This window comes from Sinocyclocheilus grahami, unplaced genomic scaffold, assembly GCF_001515645.1.
Source record: "Sinocyclocheilus grahami isolate Dianchi unplaced genomic scaffold, SAMN03320097.WGS_v1.1 scaffold916.1, whole genome shotgun sequence".
NCBI lineage: Eukaryota > Metazoa > Chordata > Actinopteri > Cypriniformes > Cyprinidae > Sinocyclocheilus > Sinocyclocheilus grahami.
Window position 1 is genome coordinate 285,367 of NW_015506095.1, and position 26,947 is coordinate 312,313.

The 26,947-nt window shown below is 37.1% G+C and overlaps 1 protein-coding gene across 1 annotated transcript in view; it reads left to right on the plus strand.

Annotated features, from left to right (window-relative positions):
• Positions 1 to 26,947, plus strand: part of LOC107564217 (cullin-9-like) — a 36,289-nt gene that overhangs the window by 6,837 nt on the left and 2,505 nt on the right. Inside the window, exons 4-31 of the mRNA XM_016249225.1 lie at positions 2,457 to 2,647; positions 2,729 to 2,925; positions 3,162 to 3,399; positions 5,528 to 5,633; positions 5,711 to 5,938; positions 6,210 to 6,300; positions 6,801 to 6,972; positions 7,572 to 7,677; positions 7,775 to 7,870; positions 7,980 to 8,155; positions 8,266 to 8,399; positions 8,723 to 8,908; positions 9,134 to 9,163; positions 10,179 to 10,309; positions 10,598 to 10,780; positions 10,966 to 11,123; positions 11,396 to 11,594; positions 13,546 to 13,717; positions 14,586 to 14,788; positions 15,913 to 16,175; positions 18,193 to 18,565; positions 20,649 to 20,789; positions 21,426 to 21,590; positions 23,247 to 23,410; positions 23,514 to 23,607; positions 24,332 to 24,406; positions 24,483 to 24,593; positions 24,673 to 24,790. Of these exons, the coding sequence (XP_016104711.1) occupies positions 2,457 to 2,647; positions 2,729 to 2,925; positions 3,162 to 3,399; positions 5,528 to 5,633; positions 5,711 to 5,938; positions 6,210 to 6,300; positions 6,801 to 6,972; positions 7,572 to 7,677; positions 7,775 to 7,870; positions 7,980 to 8,155; positions 8,266 to 8,399; positions 8,723 to 8,908; positions 9,134 to 9,163; positions 10,179 to 10,309; positions 10,598 to 10,780; positions 10,966 to 11,123; positions 11,396 to 11,594; positions 13,546 to 13,717; positions 14,586 to 14,788; positions 15,913 to 16,175; positions 18,193 to 18,565; positions 20,649 to 20,789; positions 21,426 to 21,590; positions 23,247 to 23,410; positions 23,514 to 23,607; positions 24,332 to 24,406; positions 24,483 to 24,593; positions 24,673 to 24,790 (4,501 nt within the window). The remainder of the gene's footprint in view (positions 1 to 2,456; positions 2,648 to 2,728; positions 2,926 to 3,161; positions 3,400 to 5,527; positions 5,634 to 5,710; positions 5,939 to 6,209; positions 6,301 to 6,800; positions 6,973 to 7,571; positions 7,678 to 7,774; positions 7,871 to 7,979; positions 8,156 to 8,265; positions 8,400 to 8,722; positions 8,909 to 9,133; positions 9,164 to 10,178; positions 10,310 to 10,597; positions 10,781 to 10,965; positions 11,124 to 11,395; positions 11,595 to 13,545; positions 13,718 to 14,585; positions 14,789 to 15,912; positions 16,176 to 18,192; positions 18,566 to 20,648; positions 20,790 to 21,425; positions 21,591 to 23,246; positions 23,411 to 23,513; positions 23,608 to 24,331; positions 24,407 to 24,482; positions 24,594 to 24,672; positions 24,791 to 26,947) is intronic.

Consider the following 26,947-nt stretch of genomic DNA (forward strand, 5'->3'; position numbering starts at 1 on the left):
AAGTCCCCCTGTAGTCAAACATGTCCCTTCTTAAAGTCCCCCATATCCCTTAAAACGCATCTTTGATCATCAAAATTACATATTTAAATGTTTTTTCTTGTGAAAATAATTTTTCATGCCTTAAAATAGCTTTAATAGTAACTCTACACCCTTACCTCATTTACTATACGCGGATCTATGAATACGCAAATTAGCCCCGCCTCCACTCAGTCACACCAGCCATGGTCTCCTGATTCACAGATAATGACGGATAAAACTGTTTTTTACTAGCCGACAACTACAGTGGATGCTGTAACATTCGTTAAAGTTACTTACTTGACGATGTTGTGTCCTCAACATGCCTTGAAGACTCGAATGCAGCAAAGTTTGTGATTCTTAAAGTGCCCCTATTATGCCTTTTCGAATGTTACCTTTCATGCAGTGAGTCATGTAGCTGTATGTGAACATAAACTATCTGCAAAGTTGTGAAGCCGACAGTGCACGATAAATAAAGTTATTGTCTATCAAAAAAAAGAGTCTGCTCGCAATCGCCTAAACGGGTCGTCAGGAATTTGAATCTTATTCTGTTACGGCTCTACGTCACGAAGTAACACATTTGCATAATGTCTGCCCACGTTCTACATTGCCAACTTGCCCGCCCCCACAAACATTAAAATTCCCGTGTGGTTAACATCATGTTGAGAAGACGCTGTATCCTCTACGCTGTGAGAGTAAATTTGTTTTATTACGTCTTATTACCACAAACTTGTTAACACTTAACACTGAGAAACGTCCTGCTCCAGTCGTGCTTGCGAATCAGTCTCTTGTCGATCAGCCAGTTCAACCGTTTCATCATCAGACTCCGGCTCAAATTGGTAAGGTATAATCCATACCATTTTTTCTATGTATTGACAAGTCCCCAGGGCTGTCATTCTGTCATGGCAATGGCGGTTTCTAACACGCGCTGTACGCGGTAGACCAATCCAGAGCCAATCTCTCTATGGCTCTGGACCAATCACAAAGGACTGCGCCATCTGACCAATCACAGCAGTGAGGGCTCATGGAAAGGAAGGGTTTAGAGAGACTGATTCTTTGAACTGCTTCGCACAAGTCGTTTACGAATCATTTAGAAATTAGGTAAAATTAAATAAATTTTTTTGAGAAAACTAACGTGTTTTACTTTGCATGCATGTAAACCTGTTTTAGGAGACTCATAAAACAATATTAGCAACCTTAAAAATGGCATAATAGGGGTACTTTAATTCGCGCCCGCGAGCAATGCGTGTGAAGTGCGGACGCCAATGCAGGAGAGGTGGGTCTGACTCCGGGCTACTTTTACACTGTTGCCGTGGGTTATTATTTAAGTTAGCGGTTCTAAATTCGCGTTAAACCACGGCTTCATGGGGTTTTGCTCTATTTTATTTTTGATTTTGTGCTGGTAATGCTGGTATATTTTGCATGCGATCTCTATGCACGCCGTGTTTGTCTAAATGGAGAGAGGGATGTGCTAATGATCGGAATTTATCTCTTGACGTGATTGGTTATTGAATTTTGCAACGTAGCAAACCGAGGGCTGTTTCAAACTGCATTTCTGAGACTTTGGGAAACTGCAGTTTTGAGAAAATACTCAGCAATGGTGTTGATTACTGGATTGGCACATGGTTTGTCTAAAAGCAAATTTAAAAAAGCACATAAACAAACAACATAAACTTGATTTTCACTACAGGGGGACTTTAACCACTGTGCGTCAATTTAAAAAAGTTACAATGAGGTCCTTGGAGGTCAAGAATGTCCATTAAAATGGTCATATAAATATTATATTATATTTTTTCCACTTTCACTGGCATAGATATTTTTATCAACATCAGTCCTGATCATAACTTCCAAAAATTTATTCATTTTCAAGATTTTAACCCTTTAAATGCCAGTTTGTGCACTTAATGCCACACAAAAAAAATATTATTTTCTGTATACTAAATGCTAAGCATTTGGATTATTATAGTCCTGAATATGTCAATGATTAACAACAACCTTAATTTTGATGCATTATTTTTTTTTGTGCAGCAATCTTCTACATTGCGAGTAAATCACTTTTTGCTTAAATGGCACGGAGATTAAATATTGTGGTTTTAATAGGGACGTTTTTGTCCTTAATGTCCTGAGTGTAACTGTTTTTTTGTTACTAGTGTAAAATAGATTTATGAAAGTAAATGAGGGTGAAATATTAAAATTCCATATATTACATTTCTGAAAAAAATGTGTATACAAACTATGATTTAGTCAGTTTTTCGTTTAAAAATAAATAAAGACAAAATTGTCCCTAAGGATGCCCATGTGTTAAGTATTGTTAACTAGAATTGGGGCCAGAATTATTGCATTCTTTACAATTCAAATCCTTTTTTAAATAATTTTGTCAGTACATTTCAAGTGTACATTTGAAGGATGCTATTGAAATAAAAATGAATTGCTTTCTCCAGACTCTGAAGGTTATCACAGGTGCCAGTAAACATGACCCTCGCAGTGTAGGTGGCTGTCTGCCCCTTTCTGAGTCTGGCACTCAGATGATGCTAGAGATTTTTGCGAGCATAGGCTCTGCTACACCTGAAGGCTCCAAAGGGCTCCTGTGTACCATCCCTTCTGCTATTGACCTCATGTTCAGCACGGCAGGGTAAGAAGCTTGAAGTCTGCTTTAGATGTAGCATCTTTGTTTGCTGAATTCACATTCATTTTTCTACTGTGGTTTAAGCAGTTGCGGTTTGTCCGTGCGGAACGGGCTGCTGATCATCATCATGCTGATTTCCAGCCACAAGAGCCTGGCAGAGCAGCTAGTCGCCTGCAATGTCAGTACCACGCTAAAGAAGTGCCTTTCTGCTCAGAATCAACACAGCATGCTGGCTATTATCGCCCTCAACCACATCTCCATGGTTCACAAACTGGAGAAAAAAGGTACCATCATGCGTTATTTTAACTGCTTGCCAAATTGAACTTCTTTTAGGTGCTTTTAAAAAGCCCTGCGTTTGTAAAGACATTGGGTTAAAATATATAGTCATCTCCAACACACTGATTTCTACACTCCTGTAATAAACAGTATGTTTATAAAGCAATGCACATTCATTCTTGACTTGGATTACACGTGTTAGTACCTCATTTGAAGTCACACGCAGCTCTGTTCGCCTCTGTAGAGTCTCAAGATGAGCATGACTTTAAGGACACAGAGCTGAAGATGTTGGTGGTGAGTCTGAAGGAAATGCCAGCCACTAAAGATGTTATACTGACCCTGGAGCAGCTGCTCTGTGACGACGCCTCCCAGCTGGAGGAAGAGAGAAGCGAGGTAACACGCAGCAGAGACACCTTCCAGGACCTCATCCGCCTCATGGACCAGCACAGAGCGGATCGGGCTGCACAGCTGTCCATCCTGAGGTGAGCCCTTGATTTATTTAGGTAATAAATAGTTAACAGCTATTTCAAGCTACTTTGAGGTAGATGTACTCACAAAAACATGTCTAGGACACATTTGACCCTAAAATTCAAAGAGTTCAACTACCTCAAAGTACCTTGAAAATATATATACAGTACTGTATTCTATATACAGTACCAGTCAAAATTTGGAATATACTGTACTATAATATAGCCTACACATAAAGAATATCGGCCAATATATCGGTATCAGTCTTTTTTACTCCCTAATATCGGTATCGGCCCCCAAAAAACCCATATCGGTCGCTCTAATTTGGATTGTCACAATTTATGCGTCCACATGTGGAAAACATAATTGAAAATACAATTTGCAATTCCTTTTGAAAAATGTCCTGAATATTCTTCCATGTATGTGTATATAGGCATTAATTAATAAAGGCAATAATAATAAAAAAGGCATTAATGTTTGCCTACAAAACCACTGGCTCTGCACCCCTTTGCCTAAATTCATTACTTCAGAGTTATGTGCCCTCTAGAAGCTTGCGTTCTGCAAGTGAACGGCGCTTTATTATGCCATCCCAAAGAGGCACAAAATCACTTTCACTGACTTTTAAATTAAATGTTCCCTCCTGGTGGTATGACCTGCCCAAATCAATCCGAGCAGCTGAGTCCTTAACCATCTTCAAGAAACGACTAAAAACTTCCATCATTATTTGACCCTCTAACTCTAGCACTAATTCTATTCTTCTTTTTTTTAAAAAGTGTGCCCCTTTTAGACTTGCACTCTATTCGTTTACTAAAGTCGCTTTGGATAAAAGCATCTGCTAAATGACTAAATGTAAAATAAAAGTGTGCCCCTTTTAGACTTGCACTCTATTCGTTTACTAAAGTCACTTTGGATAAAAGCATCTGCTAAATGACTAAATGTAAAAGTTATAATTAAATGTGAGCCAAAATCATCACAATTAAAAGAACCAAAGACTTAAACTACTTCAGTCTGTGTGCATTGAATTTATTTAATACACGAGTTTCACAATTTGAGTTGAATTACTGAAATAAATGAACTTTTCCATGACATTCTAATTTATTGAGATGCACCTGTATGTGTGTGTGTGTGTATAGTCATTAGATTAGCATTGTTGCAATACTGTATTTTTTATTCTATTACAGCAGAAATAATAATTTAATAGTTTTTAAATGAATAATAAAAATTAATTAAATTAAAGGCAGTACCATTATTCCCATGAAATATTAGTACTTAAGTTTTTGAATAATATATCATTTGCTTTGCATTATGATTTTTGACATTATGAAGTTTTTAAGTCCTGTAAAATATGCTTCATTTATTTAAATATAAGTTTTGTTAATTTTTTTCTTTTGATCACATTTTAGTTACTTTTCATGTTTTTGTTGTATATTATATTACGATAAACATTGTTGAGAACAAAACTATGCAACCGTAATTTGTGGGCTGTATTGGATATTTTGTCATTTATTTAAAGAATTAATTCAAAATTAAGGACAAATTCTGTCATTATTTACTAACCTTGCCTGATTATTACGCAATTACAAGAAAAAAAATATATATATATATATATATATATATATATATATATATATTTTAATGGTCTTTTTTGTTTTATGCAACAAAGTCATATGAGTTTGGAATAGGGCTGCACGATATTGGAAAAACTCACATTGCGGTTATTTTTTTCTGCGATATATATTGCGATATGAGAAAAAATTCAGATGACTTCAATAGCTCTATTTGGGGGAAAAAAAATCAATGATTGGGGTGATTTTGTAGGCGAGTAAATGAGCATACGAAATAAACAAATTACAAGCAAAGATAAATAACAGAACAAAGATACAAATTAAATTAGCAGTGCTTTATATTTTTCAGGTAAGTCTAACAGTATTCAGGTACAGAATGCGGATGCGCACATCGCGATATCGATGCTGAAACAATATATCGTGCAGCCCTAGTTTGGAATGACATCTTGGAAAACTAAATTTTTTTTGTCTTCAAACTACTTAGTCTTGATTTCAATATTGTATTGTTGATTTTGTGACTGTACTGATTATATTGTTTTATTTGCTAATAATATATTTACTATGTCATACTCCACAGGATTTTGAACAAGTTTTTGGATAACTACCAGGAGGATCTGTTGCCGTGGCATGAGAGTATTGAGCCTTGCCTGTCATCTATGACGGCCTTTGTCAGTGACAGAGAGGTACTTTCCCTTCATTTAGCTTTATAAGGTCATGGTTTGATAATACTAGTATTTAATTCCTCTTTATCCCCACTTAGGTCGTACAGCAGTTTATCCGCTTCTTATATCGACTTGCATCTCTGAATAAAGACTATGCTGTTGTGATGTGTCGGCTGGGCTCCAAAGAGGCTCTTATCAAAGCCGTGGACAAACACAGCACCAGCTTGCTCATGGTCACAGAGCTGCGGGACCTGATCAATGACTGTGAGAAGTACGCCAGCCTCTACAAGAAAATGACCACCAGTGTGCTGGCTGGATGTATACAGGTAAAGGGTGGCCTGTTCAAAATAAATATTTTCAAAATCAACTAGTCTGAGTTGCCTGAACAAGCCTTGTATAATTAGGCTGGTTTCTGGGTCACCTGACCTCGAACAGACTTGTTCCTTAGAAGTCTTTTACATAAACATTTAGGTGGAGCTTAACAAAGCAGGTTTTATTGGATGGTTCATATCTAGAATGGTTTAATGGTTTGTTGGACGATCAGAATAATTAATGGACATGTTCACTGAATTACACACTCCATATCTGTATCTTTAGATGGTCCTTGGTCAGATTGAAGAGCATCGTCGCAGCCATCAACCCATCAATATTCCTTTCTTTGATGTGTTCCTGCGGAACTTGTGCCAAGGTATGTTCATATAAAACACTTGTAAAAAGTATAATTGTTAAAGCAATAATTCACCCCAAAGTTAAATTCATTATTCACGCATTTGAATCTTATGTCTCATTTATTTCATCTGATGGATAGAACCAAGAATATTTTGTTCAATAATTTGTTAAACACGGATGTATGACACAATGCGGAAGAAAAGATCTGTAGCTACTTCCCTTTCATCATGACTTCAAAGTTTTCTGAAATCACGAGATAGCTTTGTGTGAGAATCATCATCCACGTTGTTGTATGGGAAAAAATATCTCCTTTTGTACCTACTAAAATTAAATAATTTGAACTATATGTACTAACAATGTAATAATCTAATTTTATGTTTGGGTGAAATATTCATTTAAAAATATGCATTAAGAACATATTTGCTTAAGAACAACCGTGCTTTGTTACTAGCAAAGGTTTAGGTATAACTATAACAGTTACCAAACGTTTTCGTTGATTTTGAGTGTGATGTTCTCCAGGCTCCAGTGTGGAACTGAAAGAGGACAAGTGCTGGGAGAAGGTGGAGGTCTCCTCCAATCACCATCGAGCTAACAAGCTGACAGACAAAAACCCCAAAACCTACTGGGAATCCAACGGCTGTACCGGCTCCCATTTTATCAACATTTACATGCATAAAGGGGTGATCATCAGGTATGCTGGCCTAGCTACTGTTTATTTAGTGAATGCTGCTAAAAGAAACTCTAGACTATCATTACAGCAACAGCTAATCGGTGCTGGAAATGAATGCCTCAAAATCAAGATAAAGCGACGAGACTTTTTTTTTTTTTTAAATGCATGACATAGTTAAGCAATAATCACAAGCAAATGTGCTGTTTTCCCGAATATCAGCATAATTGTGTAAAAAGCTAAATGTGTTTTTTTTTTAAGTGAAAAACTTTTTTAAACTTTAGTCGCAGTATTGTCAATATTTTCTTTTTTGCTCAGTTTTAGTTAGTAAAATATAGTAGGTAGTAGCAATATTCATATGGACATTCGAACAACGCATTCATAAAAACAGTCACGTGTTTTGTTCTGGTGGATTTCTGTATTCAAAATTGCACAACATTCATTCATTTATAACTTCCCTATCGTGTCTTACTGGCATATATTTAATATGGTTTAATAAATATTTTCCCTTATAAAGGTAAAATATTGGACCTAGAAACCCTAGAATATTTCCCTTTAATGGAAGAATACATTTCTGTCACTGCAACTTGATGAAGATCCTTTATCATTTTCTTCATTCACAGGCAGTTGACTGTGCTTGTAGCCAGTGAGGACTCAAGTTACATGCCAGCTCGCATTGTAGTCCTAGGAGGAGATGATCCCACAAACATCAATACTGAACTCAACACTGTGAGAAAGCCCTTCTCATTCATCTTCATCTTACAGGTGGTGACTGCACATTGAACTTTAAGATGATACTTTCTCTTCTTTCTTTTGTGTTGGACAGGTAAATGTGGCACCCTCTGCCAGTCATGTGTTTTTGCTGGAGAATATGACCCGCTTCTGGCCCATCATTCAGATCAGAGTCAAAAGATGTCAACAGGTCGGACCTATAGAATGAAATGTGGCAGAACTTGCCTGGAGTTATATGTAAATCCTAAGATGTTCTTTATTCCACTTCTAGTACAAAGTATGTTTCTTCCTGTCAACAGGGTGGCATTGACACACGAGTGCATGGGTTCGAGGTTCTGGGGCCGAAGCCCACGTTCTGGCCGGTGTTTAAGGAGCAGCTGTGCTGCCGCACTTATCTCTTCTATACGACAAAAGCTCACACCTGGTGCCAGGAGATCCTGGAGGACAAGAACCAGCTGCTGCAGCTCTTTAACAGGTGAGACCTTCTGTCATAGCTATAAAGTTGAATTAAGATGGTAGGAGGTGTTATTGTTGCTGATTTGTATTAAAACCCCTTATATTTTCGTGCGTCTCTCTGGGCTTCAGGTTAAACAGTGCCCTGAAACATGAGCAGATGTTTGCTGACCGTTTTCTGCCTGATGCCGAGGCCGCAGAGGCTTTAGGCCGGACCTGCTGGGAAGCTCTCATCACCCCCATCGTACAGAGCATCACTATCTCAGGTAACCAGCACTTACCTGTGACTGAAGTCTGGTCCAATTTCCAGCTTGTACTGGCTAAGTACCACCCACTTAAAAAGGAAGGGACCATCTGACAAACACGCAAAAAGCATTAAACCCCAGTTTTTGTTTCGTTTTTACATACTGCTTAGAGAACGGTTTATGTGAAATATATTATACCACATTAATAGATTAATGCTGAAAAACAAATTATGGTGTCAAACATCGGAAAAGTGCTTTTATCAATCCGGTATCTCCAGTTGTGTGTGCCGTATGAACTGGGTGGTCCATTTCGATTGAATTTCCGATCATCTTCTTTATAACAGAGACTTCTACTCTCAGCCCTCTGTCCTGGTTGATGAGCGAATATTTGGAGAACACTGAATCCTCCAAGAGATGTAAGAGCTCAGCATCCATCTTCAACTCCCGTGTGCGGCGTCTCACTCATTTGCTTGTCCATGTGGACACCAGCACAGTTGATACAGAGGAGCTCAAACCTCCCATCAAATCCAGTGAGTGCCTTCAAAACAATAAAAACTACAATACTTCATTCTAGAGACTGGAGTGCCGCTACTGTGGAGTACTTTTAAATATACATGAGACATATTTGTTAGTTTCATGGTGGTCCTAAGTCTTTTCTGGTAAGCCAGAGAACAGGTGTGCTGTTTTTAAACCACCTTCTGTAGATTGTGTTAAATGAAGACTTCTGTATTTCAAGGTATTTTTCTTGTTTTCAGAAGGTATCAACAGAAGCAGAGATTTGAAGAGTAAGTAATAGTGTAGATGCTAATGTTATTTTATTTTGACTTAATTTTATGTACATCCATCTGCTCCGCTGAACTCCAAACTAACCACGACAATGGCTTTTTATTTATTTATTTATTATTTTTTTCATTAATTCAGTTCCGCTGTCTTTAAATCTGTTTTTGAATTGTTCTGGCTTCCCATTTAAATCGCTGGTAGGGCTGCACGATTTGATAATTTACGACTGCAATTTGAGAAACATTTTATGTATTTCTGTTGGTTGGATAACAGAATATCTAGAAAAAAGCATAAACCATATTGAAACAACAGCTTTCATGCTAATAAGTAGGTTGAAAAACTGCAAATTGTTAATTTTTCATGCCCTTTTATCTCCAAAATGATTTTGTTTTGTCCATGTTCTGCAGCCAGTACAAAGAGTCCACACTTGAGTCCTTGTTACAAGAACCAAACTCAAACTTGAAAATCAAATCCAGTGAAAATGAACTCTTTGCTTTCACATTGAAGCCAAAACTTGAAAGTGAATTTCTATCTTTAGTCTTTTTTATTTATTTATTTAGCCCCCCCCCCCAATCAAGTTGAATATTATTTTTGTTGTAATGTTATATAATATTGAATTTTATCATTACAGCATTTAGTATTTCTATTTTGCATGGGGAAACTCTTGTTGTTGGTTTTTTAACACAAAGACTTTTATGCTTGTAGTTGACCCCTTTTAATGTGCCCATTTTTAAAATCAGGTGAATTGCTTTTCTGCACAGTGCCATTGCTTTACTCTAGATTTGTGTAGGCCAAAAGTCTTAGAAATTAAAAATAAACACTGACATTCTTTGTTTTCATAGTGCATGTTAGAATTTAACTACAGATTTAAAGGGAACCAACATTGTGATTAATTGTGCAGCCCTAATTGCTGGCACATTGTTTTGATGTTTTGGTTAGTAGCCACATGACATGTGATTGGTTTTGAAATTTGGTGCAACTTGTCAAGAGCCCTAATTTATGTCCTTTTTTGTTTTGCAGATGGTAAAGAGGGAAAGAATAAGGAAACGACAGCAGTGAGCTCATCTTCATCCTCTGGCAAACCAAAAGTGAAGAATACTAGCAGCATTGCAGGCATCGCTTTGTGCTGGCAAGGTGTCGTTCAGCGACAGGTTAGACATTTATTTTAGATTTGGTGAAATGTAGGATTGAAATGTGGAGCTTTAGTAGGTGAAAGTATAATCAAATTAGTCAAAATACCTGAACAAAATAAAAAATCATTCAGAAATCGGTGAAATTTTCTGCTGAACTTTACACCACCGATTCCATGTGTCCATGTTTCAGTTTATTTAATTAAAAATATGTTGATTTACCATCAATGTGTCTCAGCCTGAAATTAACTGTACTTCCACTTATCAATTACTGTAATTCTGGATACATTTTTGTTTGTCTCCTTCCAGGTGAAGAGTTTCCTAGATTCGACATGCAGCCTCCCTGACTTCGTAGAGCTTTACAGGGGTCTGTTCCTCCGGCTAAAGAATGCCATGGAGGAACTTTTTGGCCAGCACACTGCCTTTGTGCTTGCGCTCCGTCAGGGCTTTTCTGCCGCCTTGCTCCAGCTCTCCATCCTGACCGCTATGCATGTGAGTCAACAGGGAATACTTGAGTGAATGTTGTGAAACCTGTCAAGATTATGTCTGTCATATTGCCCATGTAATCTAATTCATAATTCAAGAACTAATTAGGGTTAGTTTTCGGAACATTAGGATACTGTGAATTGAAATGAGAATTCAAAAGTAATTCTGTTTGTTTATTACAACACTTGAAGGTGAGTGAACGTTTTGCGCAGTACATAGACAAGATGATCCAGGAAAGTGGAGTGGACTCTGGAAATGTGGACACGTTAAACCAGCTCCAGCAGTTCCTGGAGCCCATGCTGTTTCTCTCCGGTCTGGAGCTGGCCAACACCTTTGAGCACTTTTACAGGTATGAGAACGGCTGCCGCTAACTAGGGCTGAGTGATGTTTCATAAACAATGATATAAACATTTTTCATTTCTATAATTGATGATATTTGGTTCACTATTTTTGTATTTGTTCTAAAAAGGGGTGATCAACTTAACTGTGTTTTATAAATGAAATATCATTATTTCTATAAGATTGAAAAGCATGGCACAAGAATTGTTTTCTGGGAAAACACTAGCTTTTATTATGGCTCACCCTGTTTTTCACATTGTACATCTCTTCTTCTGTGCTCAGGTACTATCTGGGGGATCGGCTGTTGGGTCAGGGGAAGGTGTGGTTAGAGAGCGCTGTGGTGGAGCAGATCGGTACCTGCTTCCCAAACCGGTTTCCCCAGCAGATGCTGACCAACCTCAGTGAATCTGAGGAGCTTCAACAGGAGTTTCATCTTTACCGTCTACAGCAGCTGGACAAAAATCTGGAGAACTTTGAGGAGGTGAGAATAATAGAATACAACTTTACAACTGGTATTAATCCATCTCTTTTGTCCTCTTTTGACAACTTTCCTGATTTCTTTGAGAGGAGGGTCTATAGGCAGAGATATATATATATATAGTATCTGCTTTAACACAAACACACTGTGTTTCAGAGTCATGACTGGTAAGAGCAATTTTTTTCACCTTCAAACCAAACTTACATTTTCAGCCGGCAAAGTTTAAACCCCATCTGCCTAGTGTGCTTTAACAACACGTCCCGTAATGTTTTCGAATTGGCTCAGTAGGCGCGGAGGAAGAATTCTTTTGTGGCTGCACAAATCTACACTACACATCTACACTACAAAAGTAATCCGGTTGAATGCATTGTCAACTACCTCTGGAAGTGGTTGAAAGTGTATAAATGCATCATTAAAATTTGTCTTGAAATCTAGTCTTTAATACTGACTGCTCGACTGAGTGCTAGACTTTTTTTGCTGGTCTGTTGGTTCAGACAGTGTGGTCAATATCCATTATTAGGCGTCTAATGATGCGTTTTTATGGTTCGATATATAGAAGTCTTTTAAGATGCACTTTTTTGACACTCACGTGAGCCACATCTGCACACAATGTCCTGAAGAAAAACTATCAAATATTTGTGCTTTAATAACTTTATTTTTGAAGTTTCTTTTTTAATAATTCTTCTGTATAAATATAATTTATTATTATAATTTTTTTGGTAACTGGAGTTGATGCTTAGTGAAGAAGACAAAGACTTTCTTGACTTGTCATTGCTCATCTCATTGCAGCCAATGATGAGCTGTCATCAAATTATATGTTGGACTTTTTTCATTATTTGTTTTTCTTTATTATTTAAAGGGGTCATATGATGGTCCTCTTTTGGAAGACCAAACAAAGTAGTTTCACTTTCAAAACGAAGTACACAGTGCCTTCACGACATGGCGGCGGGGGCAACAATACTACAGCGAGAATAAAAGTTACGCCTTCTTTCTTTGCGTGAACATTTGGACGGCGTTATGCAAATCTTCCCAAACAGTGATGTAGACATGTGGGGGCGTGTTAGAACGAGCCGTTTTAGGAGGGCGTGGTTAACTCTTAACTTTTATAAAGAATATCTCTTTGGATTTGAGACTTTAGTCTTTGCAACTTTACAGATCTTCTTTATGCACCAAGAGCTTGTAACACTCCAAAGAGAAAGGACAAATTGAAATCGAATCATATGACCCCTTTAAAAAAATTTTAAAAAAAGTAAATTGTTATGGATGTCCCAATTGGGATTTTCAATTTAAATGTTCCTATTATATTTAGTTAGCATTTATGAGTTAATAAAAATGTAACTAGTTAAATAACTAGTTGTGTGAAATAAGAGCACAACATCGTTATATTTATATAAATTGATTGCAAAAGGATGCAAATGCCAGTTAATATGCTAAACACGGGCAAGGATAGCAGACAGAGTTTACTATAGATTTCACATTCCATAAAGTTCCCATTATAATGCTATGTTTATGGCAGATTTGTGATATATTTTCATCTATATTATCAAGTGATTCCTAAAATCGCCTTGCACGTTTTCAAAGCCATACGAAGTACGAATTTTAATTGAAGTATGCCTACTTTTGAACAAATACGACAGAAAAAGCACTGCTGCATTATTATAACATCGGTATTTTTTAAAAAAGAAACATAAAAGCTAAACAATCAGAGCTCAGGGTTGTGCTGCTATAACAATCAGAATAAAAAATTTTTCCCCACGATCAACGTTTTCATGATCGGTCATCGCTGTTACGGCCGGGCCGAGTACTCGAGCGCTGTTGCACATCCCTAATCGTTGCGTTATGTGTGTACAGGAGTTGTGATTTTAGGAAGATGCCAACAGACTTTCTAAAAATCCTTTGTCCTTTTAAATGCTAATGCTGTGCATTTTGTGGTTCGTCATGTTTTTGTGATTAGATAATGGATGAGGACGTGTCTGAACCCGAGGGAGAGAGTGACGTGAAAGTGTTGGTGTTGTCCCCACGCTGCTGGGTTGTGTCGGCTCCCTGCTACCTCGAGGACCCCAGCAAACACTTCCCTACTCAACTCTGCAATTACCTGGCCAAATTCGCAGACTTTTATGCCAACGGTTAGTTGAAATATCCATGATGGCAATGCAATTAGAGGAAGACCGATATGGGTTTTTCTCTGGCCGATGCCGATATTTAGAAATCAGGTTGTCGATATGTGATGCCGAATTTCTTTTTTTTTTTTTTTTTTTTCTCTCGGTATGTTTGTCCGATTTTCTTTTTTTACCGCTTAATCTCATAAAAGAGAGTTTGAGTAAATGTGTAATAGTAGTAGTAGCCTAAAGGCCCATTCACACCAAGAATGATAACTATAAAGATAACGATAGAGGTATATTTCTAAAAATCGTTCTCAATATTAAAGAATAGCAGAGTCCACACCACAGCTATACCGATAAAGGCACAGAGAAACGATATCATTGGAATCCTTTTCAGAACGATAAAAACATTGACAGCCAATCAAAATAATTCCTGCTGTAACAAGCTTGAGAATTTAAAGCAGCAGACGAGCGTGTGCGCTTACAGACAATATCGTCCGCTGGTGTGGACGCTAATATCGTTATCTTTATAGTTATCGTTCTTGGTGTGAACGGGGCTTAATTCAGAGTAATAATATAATGATGCTGAAAATTCAGCTTTGCGTCACAAGAATAAATAAAATGTTGAAATATATTGGAGTAGAAAACTCTTACTTTAAATTCTAAAAATGTTTTACTGCATTTGTCATCAAATAAATGCTGCCTTGGTGAACTTAAGAGACTTTTAAAAACATAAAACCTACAAATTATTCCAAACTTTATTAGTGTTTTGTTAAGTGTAAATGCATTTAAAAAGTTCAATATCTGAATCACTGTTTTGAATCATTCAGTGCTTCGAATTCTGAATGTACAAAAAATCTAACCGAAAACCATTTAATTCTGAATTTTTCAGGGGTCCTGAGACTGAACAAGAAGACCCTCTCGCAGAGCTCAGACAGACACGGTTACCATTTCCTGCTTCCCAAGCAGACCTACCTGAATGTGGATGAAGATGCTGCGCTCACACTAGAGAGGAAGAGGAACTACATCTACTGTCTCGTTGTGCAGATCATGAAGAATGAGAAGGAGATGCATATTGACAATTTAGTGTTCATGGTAAAGTATGGATTATTTTGCATGGGGCCTGTCTATCTATATATCTGTCATTATTTATTTATTTATATAATAGAAATAGAAATATATTTCATTTTGAAAAGATTTTTATGACTATTAAGCACATCTCCCAAAATCTAATAATTGTACTACAAAAAGAAAATAATTTTAAATTGTAGTGTTTATGTAATAATTAGGGTTGTCACTATTCCTTGATTCAATTAGTGTAATCTATTTTTTAAAAATTCTTGATTGCATTTTACCCGTGTCGAGTAACTTGTAAGACAAGACAAGAATCCTATTTTAAGAGCATTCATTATAAGACCGTTTTCCAAGGCTGCTTGACATATTAAACCCATTTAAAAACCATAATAAAGCATAATGCTATTGTGAATTCAGAAATGTTACGATTCGATTAAATAACTGTATGCGATGCAGGTTTAAAAATGAAACCTTCTCTCTTTCGGAGTTCTGAGTTTAGACGTTTTGATGTCCACATATTTAAGACATTACAGTGGCTGCAGCATTTCTGTCGTAAAGAAATGGCCAAATATTAAAGATTAAGTGAACATTTACTGAGTCAATATTAAACAAAGATTAGATTGCGCAGTAAAGTTTAAAAACAATCGTCAGGCCGTTGGCTGCAGGCATTTGTTATAATGCGTAATGTACATTAGATCGGTTGTTTATAATACATTATGTATTTTAACAGTTTTGTTCAATAAAACTATATGATTACTTGCTTTTGATACTTTTATTTGAACTAAATATTATTACCTTATTACTATTAAAAAATATATATTATAATTATCCGATTTCTCGATTAATCATCAGAATAATTGTCAGATTACTCGATTACCAAAATAATCGTTAGTGACAGCCCTAGTAGTAATACTGCTTTTGATGCTAATTTTTACACTGGAAAAAATGCTGTATGTACATTTTTTTTAAAAAATAGTGATTTTCATGAAAATTCAAATCAAATAGTTCTGAAAGTAGATTTTTTTGGCTTTGTGGGAAATGTGCTTTTGTATGTATGTTATTATGAACAAAAGTGATCATAGAAAAACCAGACATTACAGAAGATGAGTTTGTGTGCTTTTTGTGTGTTTCCTGTGCCGTTGCAGGTGTTGGACCGGTGTCAGAAGCAGGAGTCGAGTCGGACTCGCACCTCGGTCCGCTTCAGCTGCAGCACTACAGACGTGCTGTCCTGCATCATGCACGTCATCAACAAAGGCTACCTCCGCCGCAACGAGGAAAGCCCACACATCGTGGAGTTCTTGATGGAGGACCCGTCCACACCCCGAAAGGGCCAGGCGCAGTTCTCCTTTAAGATGGACGTGAAAAAAAGCTCCGCAAGCAGCAGCGGCGGCAACAAAGCTGACACCAGGTGTGCTGATGACCCTTAACCCTTGATCCCTAGACCCCCCGTGCAAGAAAGGAGGCAGAGAGCGTGGCTTTCACCGACGTTTTTCTCTCCTCTCAGGGCTTTTCTTTTTTTTCTGAAATGAGACATGCACTGATACCGAACAGGTGCACTCATTGGGGCGAGTAGCTTGTCTATCCTTTTGCTTTTTTTGTTGAAAGCTCTTATATTTCCTGTGTGTGCAGCTCTGTTTCAAAACCTAGTGAGTTTCCTACCTAGACGGGCTCCTAGTGCTGTCAACCGATTAATCGCGATTAATCGCATTCAAAAGAAACCTTTTTGTTTACATAATATGCGTGCGTACTGTGTATATTTATAAATACACACACTCATGTATATATTTAAGAAAAATGTAATGTTTATATATTGAATATATTTATAAATAATATAAATTATATGAATATACATATATGCATGTAAACATGTAAATATTTTCAAAATATATACATGCATGTGTGTGTATTTATATATGCATAGTAAATATACACAGTATGCACACATATTATGTAAACAAAAGCTTTTATTTTGGATGCGATTAATCACGATTAATCATTTGACAGCACTACGGGCTCCTGATGCTATTATGAAAGATGTTTGTGGGATATGTGGAGTTGCTGCTCATGTAGAGCGTTCCAAATCATTCATCTTAGAAGACCGCTGCCTGTGTCTGATGTAAACTGGGAAGCAGCTCACTAGGTTTAACGTTTAACGTTAATGTGGTTTAACCTGTTATGGTCAGTCCTGTTATTAAATGAAGGCTGCTCAGTTTCTGTCTGTGCCGTAGTGAAGGGGTTAGTTCACCCATAAATGAAAAGTGTTGTTTAATCCCCCATGTAGTTCCAAACCCAACGCAAATGAAGGTATTTTTAATATCTTTAGTTTTTTGCCTCAACATTTGAAAGGCTATGCAACCAAAGAAAGGCTATGCAACCAAAACTTTAATGCATATTTTTAGACATTGTAAAAGTAATTTCTATGAATCGAGTGGTTTAATCCAAGTCTTCTGAAGCGACACAAACTGATTTAATTTTGTCTTTTATTCACATATGGTCAAACGCACTTGCTTGACACTAAAACAAATCTCTTTGCAAGCACATTTAAGCTTCCATTTACCATATATGTGCCATGCTTGTGCATTAATCAATGTTTATATATGAATAAAAGGCTAAATTAAATCTGTTCCGATATCTTCATTTATGTTTTGAAGATGAATAAAAGCCCTTATGGGTTTCGGAACAACATCAGAGTGAGTAAATGACAGAATTTTCATTTTTGGGTGCACTACCGCAGAAAGTCTACTGGGAATTTTTTTGGTTTTTTTTGTCCACTTTTAAAAAATCTAATACTTATGCTTCTTCAGTACAGAATTTTAGCATAGATATGCTAGATATTTTGAAACAAGGCAACTTATGTTTACCATTTAAGAAAAATAAAGACATTTTACATTTTGAATCATGTCTGTTGCTCATTTATTCTATTTAAATGTCTATTTAAATTCTATTTAAGGTGATACGTTTTTCAAAATTAACAAATTATATTTTAATCAATGCAAAGGGATAGTTATATTATTGCCTTATTAAACGTGGTGCATATCAGGGAGTTAAAATGTTTATATTTGGCCAGAATAAAATCAATAAATGTGGCTTTTTTTTAAATGGCTTTTATATGGTAATACATGTTGAGCAAGTCCACATGGAAGAGCACTGCAGAGTTTCACACAATTAGAAGATTAGAAGAAGATTTCTTTGTTGTTGTTGGTTTATTAAATAGTTTGGCTACTTTGATTATTCTTCCAGCTACCAATGAAAGTATAGTATTGAATTTTACCAGGTTTAAATCCGTTCTCCCAAATAAATGACACTGTGAATGTGGAAAATCTGCAGATTCTGTTAAGAGTCAAAATGCCCATCCCTGAAAGTCAGTGTTTTCCCGTTCCACATCCACATAATGACGTTTTGTGTGTATATATCTCCCTCTGCAGCCTGGGAGGCCTAATAGTTCCCCTGCAGCATCCGGAGGACGGTGTGCTGGAGGCCGTGCTGTTCTCCATGGGTCGCACAATGACTCAGGAGGAGGTCAAGCAGCTGATGCAGCGCACCGTCCAGCAGGTGGCGGGAACCCTGAGCCTGGATCTGGACCGGGCCGAGCACCTGCTCATGCACTGCAAATGGAACGTGGACTTGTTGATCCAGCGGTACACAGACGACCCAGACGCCTTGGTCCTGGCTGCCGGCCTCAAGATCCGCAACCCCCAGCCGGCCCCAGGCCCCGTGGTCCAGTGTCCCGTGTGCCTTTCCCAGTCCAAAGAGAGTGACCCCCCTCCCATGCTCTGCTGCATGCACTACTGCTGCAGAGTGAGTGCAGGGCTAAAACCTTTCAGAGTTAAACACTGGTTTGATGTGTTTCCTGTGGAAACGGCACATTTAGATGGGGTATATTAAAGGGCTAGTAAATACAGTACTGTTCAAAAGTTTGGATGGCTTTAACTACTACGTGCTTGCTTCCAATATAATTAATTGTTTGCTACAATGTACTCATTCTGATTATGTTATTGCAGATCTCTTTTGCTTGTATTGAAGTGGGATAAATGTACGGTTAGGGACAAATTTGGTGCTATGATTGAGTTTAAGGGTGGTTATGGGATAGGGGTAATTATGTAGTTATAGATGTAATTACTGAAATTAATTACAGATGTAACTAAAGGAAATATATGTATTTTACAAGTATATTGTGAAGACATGTATGTCCACATTAAGTGCATTGTTTTAAATGTGATTATATTAAGTGAAAGTACATAGTAGTTTTTTTTTTTTACCTTTTATTCGGCAAGGATGCATTAAATTGATCAAATGTGACAGTAAAGACATTTACATTCATATTTTAAATATTCAGAGAATCCTGAAGAATTTTTTTTTACAACTTATTCCACAAAAATATTAAGCAGCACAACTGTTTTCAACAATAATACTAAGAAATGTTTCTTGTGACATTGATTAGAGTAATTGCTGTTGAAAATTCAGCTTTGTGATCACAGGAATATATTTTATAGAATTTATTTTAAGAATAATTTTTTTTATATATTAAAATAGAAAACGGTTATTTTAAATTCTAATAATTTAACTATTATTGTTTTACTGTATTTTACTGTAAATAAATAGAGCTTTGGTGAGCATGAGAGACTCAAAAAAAAAAAAAAAAAAACTTTACCATCCCCAATCTTTTGAATGGTACTGTAAATCAGTTAAAAAATAAAAAAGCCAGTCCGTAATTAATGTAAAGCTATGATGCATGAAATTTTAGATACATTTTTATTTTGTTTCGTACATGAGGATCAAAAATATTTGTACTCCGTTTTTGTGGAAGAGAAAGTGTATTTTATATGTGCTCAAACTTAATTTTGTCAAGTTCTGTTATTATTTGTCACCTTTTATTATATAGATGACTGGCAGCTAAAAGCCGGTAAAAGCAGCTATTAGTGTAGGGTCGCAAAGAATCAGAGCCGATTATAATTAAGTACAGATAAAAAATTGGTTAAGATATGCTTTTTATAAATAATGGCACAAATAGCAGTAAATTGACCTTAGTAAATCACCTTTCGTGATTCATTTAAATACTCTCCTACCGTAAATGTTAAGTCTGAAAGAGAAACTCCTGCAAATGCATATGCAATAATGTCAGCCTCAAAAATGCCTTTTCGTTGCTCATTTTTCACTGCGTGTCTTGAATAAATCCAGACCGTAGTTTTAGAATTCAATAAGAGGGTTTGTGCTGTTGCACTTTTTACCATCCCCAATCTTTTGAATGGTACTGTAAATCAGTTAAAAAATAAAAAAGCCAGTCCGTAATTAATGTAAAGCTATGATCCATGAAATTTTAGATACATTTTTATTTTGTTTCGTACATGAGGATCAAAAATAATTGTACTCCGTTTTTGTGGAAGAGAAAGTGTATTTTATATGTGCTCAAACTTAATTTTGTCAAGTTCTGTTATTATTTGTCACCTTTTATTATATAGATGACTGGCAGCTAAAAGACGGTAAAAGCAGCTATTAGTGTAGGGTCGCAAAGAATCAGAGCCGATTATAATTAAGTACAGATAAAAAATTGGTTAAGATATGCTTTTTATAAATAATGGCACAAATACCAGTAAATTGACCTTAGTAAATCACCTTTCGTGATTCATTTAAATACTCTCCTACCGTAAATGTTAAGTCTGAAAGAGAAACTCCTACAAATGCATATGCAATAATGTCAGCCTCAAAAATGCCTTTTCGTTGCTCATTTTTCACTGCGTGTCTTGAATAAATCCAGACCGTAGTTTTAGAATTCAATAAGAGGGTTTGTGCTGTTGCAAGCTGTTAGTAAATCTGGCCCTATATGAAATCTTGTTAAAGTTATGTTAAACTGTTTGTTGTTCTCATTTCTGTTTCCCATTAGTCCTGCTGGCAGGAGTACCTCACTGCTCGCATCGAACAGAATCTGGTGATGAACTGCGACTGTCCGATCACAGACTGTCGGGCTCAGCCCACCTCCAAGTTCTTTCACAACATCCTCACCGATAAGGACACCATTGCCAAAGTATGTGCAGGTCAGCACACACACTCGGTGTGTTGGGGGACTGGAGAATGAGTTTGTATCCTGTGCTTTCTCCTGCAGTATGACAGCGCCCTTCTGCGAGGCTTCGTGGAGTGCTGCTCCAACCTGACCTGGTGTACCAACCCTCAGGGCTGCGACCAGATCCTGTGCAAGGAGAACATCGGTAGCGTGGGCACCTGCTCCGAAACTCCTGCAAATGCATATGCAATAATGTCAGCCTCAAAAATGCCTTTTCGTTGCTCATTTTTCACTGCGTGTCTTGAATAAATCCAGACCGTAGTTTTAGAATTCAATAAGAGGGTTTGTGCGGTTGCAAGCTGTTAGTAAATCTGGCCCTATATGAAATCTTGTTAAAGTTATGTTAAACTGTTTGTTGTTCTCATTTCTGTTTCCCATTAGTCCTGCTGGCAGGAGTACCTCACTGCTCGCATCGAACAGAATCTGGTGATGAACTGCGACTGTCCGATCACAGACTGTCGGGCTCAGCCCACCTCCAAGTTCTTTCACAACATCCTCACCGATAAGGACACCATTGCCAAAGTATGTGCAGGTCAGCACACGCTCTCGGTGTGTTGGGGGACTGGAGAATGAGTTTGTATCCTGTGCTTTCTCCTGCAGTATGACAGCGCCCTTCTCCGAGGCTTCGTGGAGTGCTGCTCCAACCTGACCTGGTGTACCAACCCTCAGGGCTGCGACCAGATCCTGTGCAAGGAGAACATCGGTAGCGTGGGCACCTGCTCCAAGTGCTGCTGGTCTTCCTGTTTCAGCTGTAACTTCCCAGAGGTAATCTGCCTAATGTGTCAAACTGTTAAACAAAGGAATTAAAATGTATACAAAAAAGTATTATAACGATTGCTTTAATATTATTAAAGGCAAACATTATAATACTTTCTCGTTTGCAGTCAGCATTCCGCAAATACGCATTTATATCATTTAAACAAATCTTTGAAGGAACATTTAATTTCACAAACCTTGCAGACTTAGTCGGATCCAGTTGAGATCTTGTGAAGTGTGCATGTGACCTGCATGTATTGTTCTGTGATGGTCGGTCTGTGCGAATTGAATACAGACAGGAGGAGAGTTCAGCTTCACTGGAGACGCGCGATCGACAGACTTTAAACTCGTGACTGATTTCAAATTATGCTGCGCTTTATGCATTTGCCCACTGCCATATTCATGTCATTTTCACTGTGTGCTGTATGTAAAATGAGTGTTACCTTGGCTTTATTTGAAAAAATATGATTCCCAATGCACACAAACTTCCCAGAATACTGAGTGCCCTGTTGGTTACAGTGTTTACAGTGTTTTTTTTTTTATTAAATATTTTTTTATTTGTGAAAAATACTTTGTCTTATAGAGTGTAAGTATGTTTATTTTACACGTTTATTTTTTTAACCCATTTTCAAATTATTTCAAATTTCTTAAATGTGAATTAAAATAAATAAAATTATATCTGCTTTATATCGGCCAACCTGCTTTCCAAGATATCGGCATCGGTATCGGCTGTCAAAAACCAATATCGGTCGACCACTAATTTAATCTCAAAATAAACAAATACATTTTGTGTATTAAAGTTAAAAAGTTTTAAAAAGCCTATACACTGCTAGTCAGAAGTTTGGAATAGTTATGATTTTTTTAAATGAATTTATTCCTGTTATGGTACAGCTGAGTTTTCAGCATCATTACTCCAGTCTTCAGTGTCACATGATCCTTCAGAAATCATTCTAATATGATGATTTGCTGCTCAGATGTGCTGAATTATCAATAATTAATCTTATTAATATTGAAAGATCTAATATAGATCTATCTGTCTGAAAAATCTCTCATATAACATAAATCTTACCCTAAACTTTTGAATGGTAGTGTACCATAGGCAAAAATATTAAGCAGCACAACAGTTTTCATCATTGATAATAATAATAAATTGTTCTTGAGCAGCAAATCAGCATATTAAAATTTGTAAGGATCATGTGACACTGAAGATTGAAAATTCAGCTTTACATTACAGGAATAAATTAAATAATAAATTTTAATAATAAATAAATACTTTTTTTTTTAATTATAAAAAATATATATATTTTTTTATCAAATAAGTTCACCCATGATAATCACGAGGGACTTCTTTCAAAAATATTAGAAAATCTTAAATGTTTCCTACTTTGGGCCAGTATTAGGACCATTAAGATGTTTAGCATTGCATTGGGACAATGAAGCACATACTTACAAATTATTTATAGTTCATGGCTTTTATTATAATTTATTTAAATGAACGAATGCACATATTTTATCACATATTTTGTACAGGGTGGGTACAGGGTGGAGATACCCAGTTAACTTTAAGAGTAAGCCTTGGTTTTCTGAAATGGTTGAGATTTACACCTGTACTGTGCTGTGTAATCTGTACTCATGCTTCAGTGATCTCTCTTGTCCAATCATCAGGCGCACTACCCAGCCAGCTGCAGTCACATGTCTCAGTGGATGGATGATGGAGGCTACTATGAGGGAATGAGTATGGAAGCACAGAGTAAACATCTGGCCAAACTTATATCCAAACGATGCCCCAGCTGCCAGGCCCAGATTGAGAAGAACGAGGGTTGCCTACAGTGAGTGTGCATGCACAAATGTCTCATATTTATTAAATTGAAGAACTATGTAACGGTTAACTTTAATACTAAGTGTATACCTTATGTCTTTTTCTTCGTGTAGCATGACGTGTGCCAAATGTAATCATGGATTTTGCTGGAGATGTCTGAAGCCATGGAAGCCAACACATAAAGATTATTACAACTGCTCAGCCATGGTAAGTGTCTTCAGAAGATGTGGGGGCTTCTGTGAGTGATGAATCACTCTCGAAAGTCTTGGGGTATTGATGCCAGAAATAATGGAGCCAAGAGTCCCTGCAGTACAATTTTAATTGTTTCACATGCCATTATTGTTTATGAACTTTTACCTTTTTTGGCTGTGACACCAATCTGTTGACAAAAGGCCTCAATTTATATGAAGCGGATCAGGGGTCATATATTTTGTCTGTCAATCCAAATTGAACACTTCACCATATATTTTTGTAATGGCCGCACATTCCATTCTTCTGAAGGCCTCTGTACACACAGGCAAATACATGCTTATAATAGTAGAATAACTTGATAAATAAATGGCTATATTCAAAGTGATAATACTTGATTGATTCATATTTGGTTAATACAAATTTTCCACAAAGACCGATTGCAATATGATCCTGTTTCCAACCCTTTTATTCACTGAATGAACACAAGGAAGAATGATTTTTATTTTATATTCACTAGCACAAATGCATAGTAATAAACAGCAATATTTACCTATCTGTTATTTACAAGTAATACACAAAAAGGGCCACACAAGACTTCCAAAAACATTCAGATTTCTGAAAGACCATTTTGTGCCAACAATTTTTCTACCTTCATTTAAAACTGGAGACACTGATTTTTAATAATTGCATATTTACGAGTCCAGCCCTGAAAGTCCTGTATATTAATATGCAATCGCAGGTCAGTAAAGCTGCAAGGCAAGAGAAGAAGTTCCAAGACTACAATGAGAGATGCACATTTCATAATCAAGCCAAGGTTTGTTGGAGCTCTTCATTACATTCAGTTCAAACTTTTTAAGTTCTTATAAGTGTCTGTCTATTGCTTTCTGCAGGACTTTGCAATCAATCTGGAGCATAAGGTGTTTTCTATTAATGAAGCTTTACAGATGAAGTCTTTGACATTTGTGATCGACGCCTGCAAGATTCTTGCCCAAGCTCGAAAGGTGGGAATTTTTTTTTAAATACATATTTCCAGTTGTTTTCTTTATGCTAATGGTTCTATTTGTGTAATTTGTCATGTAGGTGCTGGCATACTCGTGTGTTTACAGCTATTACAATCAGGACACTGAGAAGATGGATGTGATGGAGCAACAGACAGAAGCTCTGGACCTTCATACTAACGCCCTGCAGATCCTGCTTGGTTAGTGTTAGGGAAAGCACCCAATCAGTCACTCGCCATTGCTTTTGGGAATGTTATACAAGAAACCTTGGACAAGTTGACTGCAACAGTGACCACAAACCTTTTCACCAGCCTTGGTTCTGGAAGTACTTTTCCCATTCACATTCTCAATAGGGATTTCTAAACGTTTTTCAGTAAACAGTTCTAGACTTTGAGCCAAACCAAACCAAAAAGCTCTTTAAATCTATTATGAACAAATTATCAATGTATGTATTTTTAAATTATTTTTGTGACACTGTAATGTTTAGCCTAAATGTCATAACTCAGTCGTCCTGATGAAATTGTAGACTTCTCTGGTGACATGTACAGGACTTCCCCAATCATTTAAAGCCTGACTGCACAATTGACTACAAGCTCGCATTTATTTTGGAGCGCAACGTCCACATCTCCAAATCCAGTCAATGACCGCTGGACAGAACCAAGTCCCCATCCTACAGTTTTGTCTTTTTCAACTATCCATTACACTCAGATGTACATCACAATATGAAAAAAAAGATCTTTTGCTACTTGTTTAATCATGACGTTAATTTGATGCGAAAACATGCTTGTCTGTAGGTAAATTACAGCATGTTTGAAGTTGATTCATGTACAAGTCTTTTAAAGTGCCCCTATTATGGAATTTTGAAAATTACCTTTCATGCAGTGTGTAACACAGCTCTAAGTGAAGGAAAACATCCTGCAATATTTTAAATCTGAAAGTGCTCGGTGTATGTTATTGTCTCTCAAAAGAAAGTTGTTTTTAACGAGTCGTTTTTAAAACGAATCCCAAGCCATTTCATGCTGACGTCAACATGAAACATTAGCATGTTGCCCGCCCACTTGTTGGTCTTTTCGAATAGGTCTGAATGAAAATGCAAATTAATTTTTTTGCCACTAGATGCCACTTTTGCAGTGTAAAAATAGCGGTTTCCCCGGTAACGCTGTACACAAAGCAGCACTGCGCTCACAAACGCTGCTTTATCAGGCGTTACAGGCGAGATTAAATGAAAATGAGACCAATCAGACCAATCACCGCTATTTTAAATCTGAAAGTGCTCGGTGTATGTTATTGTCTCTCAAAAGAAAGTTGTTTTTAACGAGTCGTTTTTAAAACGAATCCCAAGCCATTTCATGCTGACGTCAACATGAAACATTAGCATGTTGCCCGCCCACTTGTTGGTCTTTTCGAATAGGTCTGAATGAAAATGCAAATTAATTTTTTTGCCACTAGATGCCACTTTTGCAGTGTAAAAATAGCGGTTTCCCCGGTAACGCTGTACACAAAGCAGCACTGCGCTCACAAACGCTGCTTTATCAGGCGTTACAGGCGAGATTAAATGAAAATGAGACCAATCAGACCAATCACCGCAGAGTAGCGTCACGCAAAGGAGGGGTTTGGAAAAATGAATCGTTGAGCGAACATTTGGGAGTTGTTGAGCAAGTAAGGTAAAAATGAATGCATATTATAAGACAATGAAAGTGTTTTTTGCCCTTGCATGCATGTCAGGATGTTGTTGGGACTCCCAAAGCCAAAATATGATCCTTTCATTACCCATAATAGGGGCACTTTAAAAGCATAGAGAGACCTGGTCACAGCATAGCTACACTACGGTAGTGGAAAGATTGAATCATATTACCACAAAACATGACAATGGCTTCTCAAGTCTTCTGCAGAAGCACATATCGTCACTTAAAGGGTTAGTTCACCCAAAAATGAAAATTAGGTTTATTAGATGTAGAATTACATCCTAGGTCAGGGGTAGGCAAGTTCGGTCCTAGAGAGCCGCAGTCCTGCAGAGTTCAGCTCCAACCCTGAAAAAAAACCTCACCCGTCTATAGCCTTAGTAATCCTGAAGACATTGATTAGCTTGTTCAGGTGTGTTTGATTAGGGTTGGAGCTAAGCTCTGCAGGACTCTCTCTAGGCTCCGAACTTGCCTATCCCTGTCCTAGGTGTATATGACTTTCTTCTTTCAGACAAATCCAGTCGGAGTTATATTAAAAATTGTCTTTGATATTTCAAGCTGTTTAATGCCACTCAGCAGGTGCTGCATGTATCAGTCCAAAAGAACTTAAATAAAAATCGCCCATCCATAAAAAAAGTGTCTCGCACGGCTCCGGGGGGTGCACAAAGGCCTTTT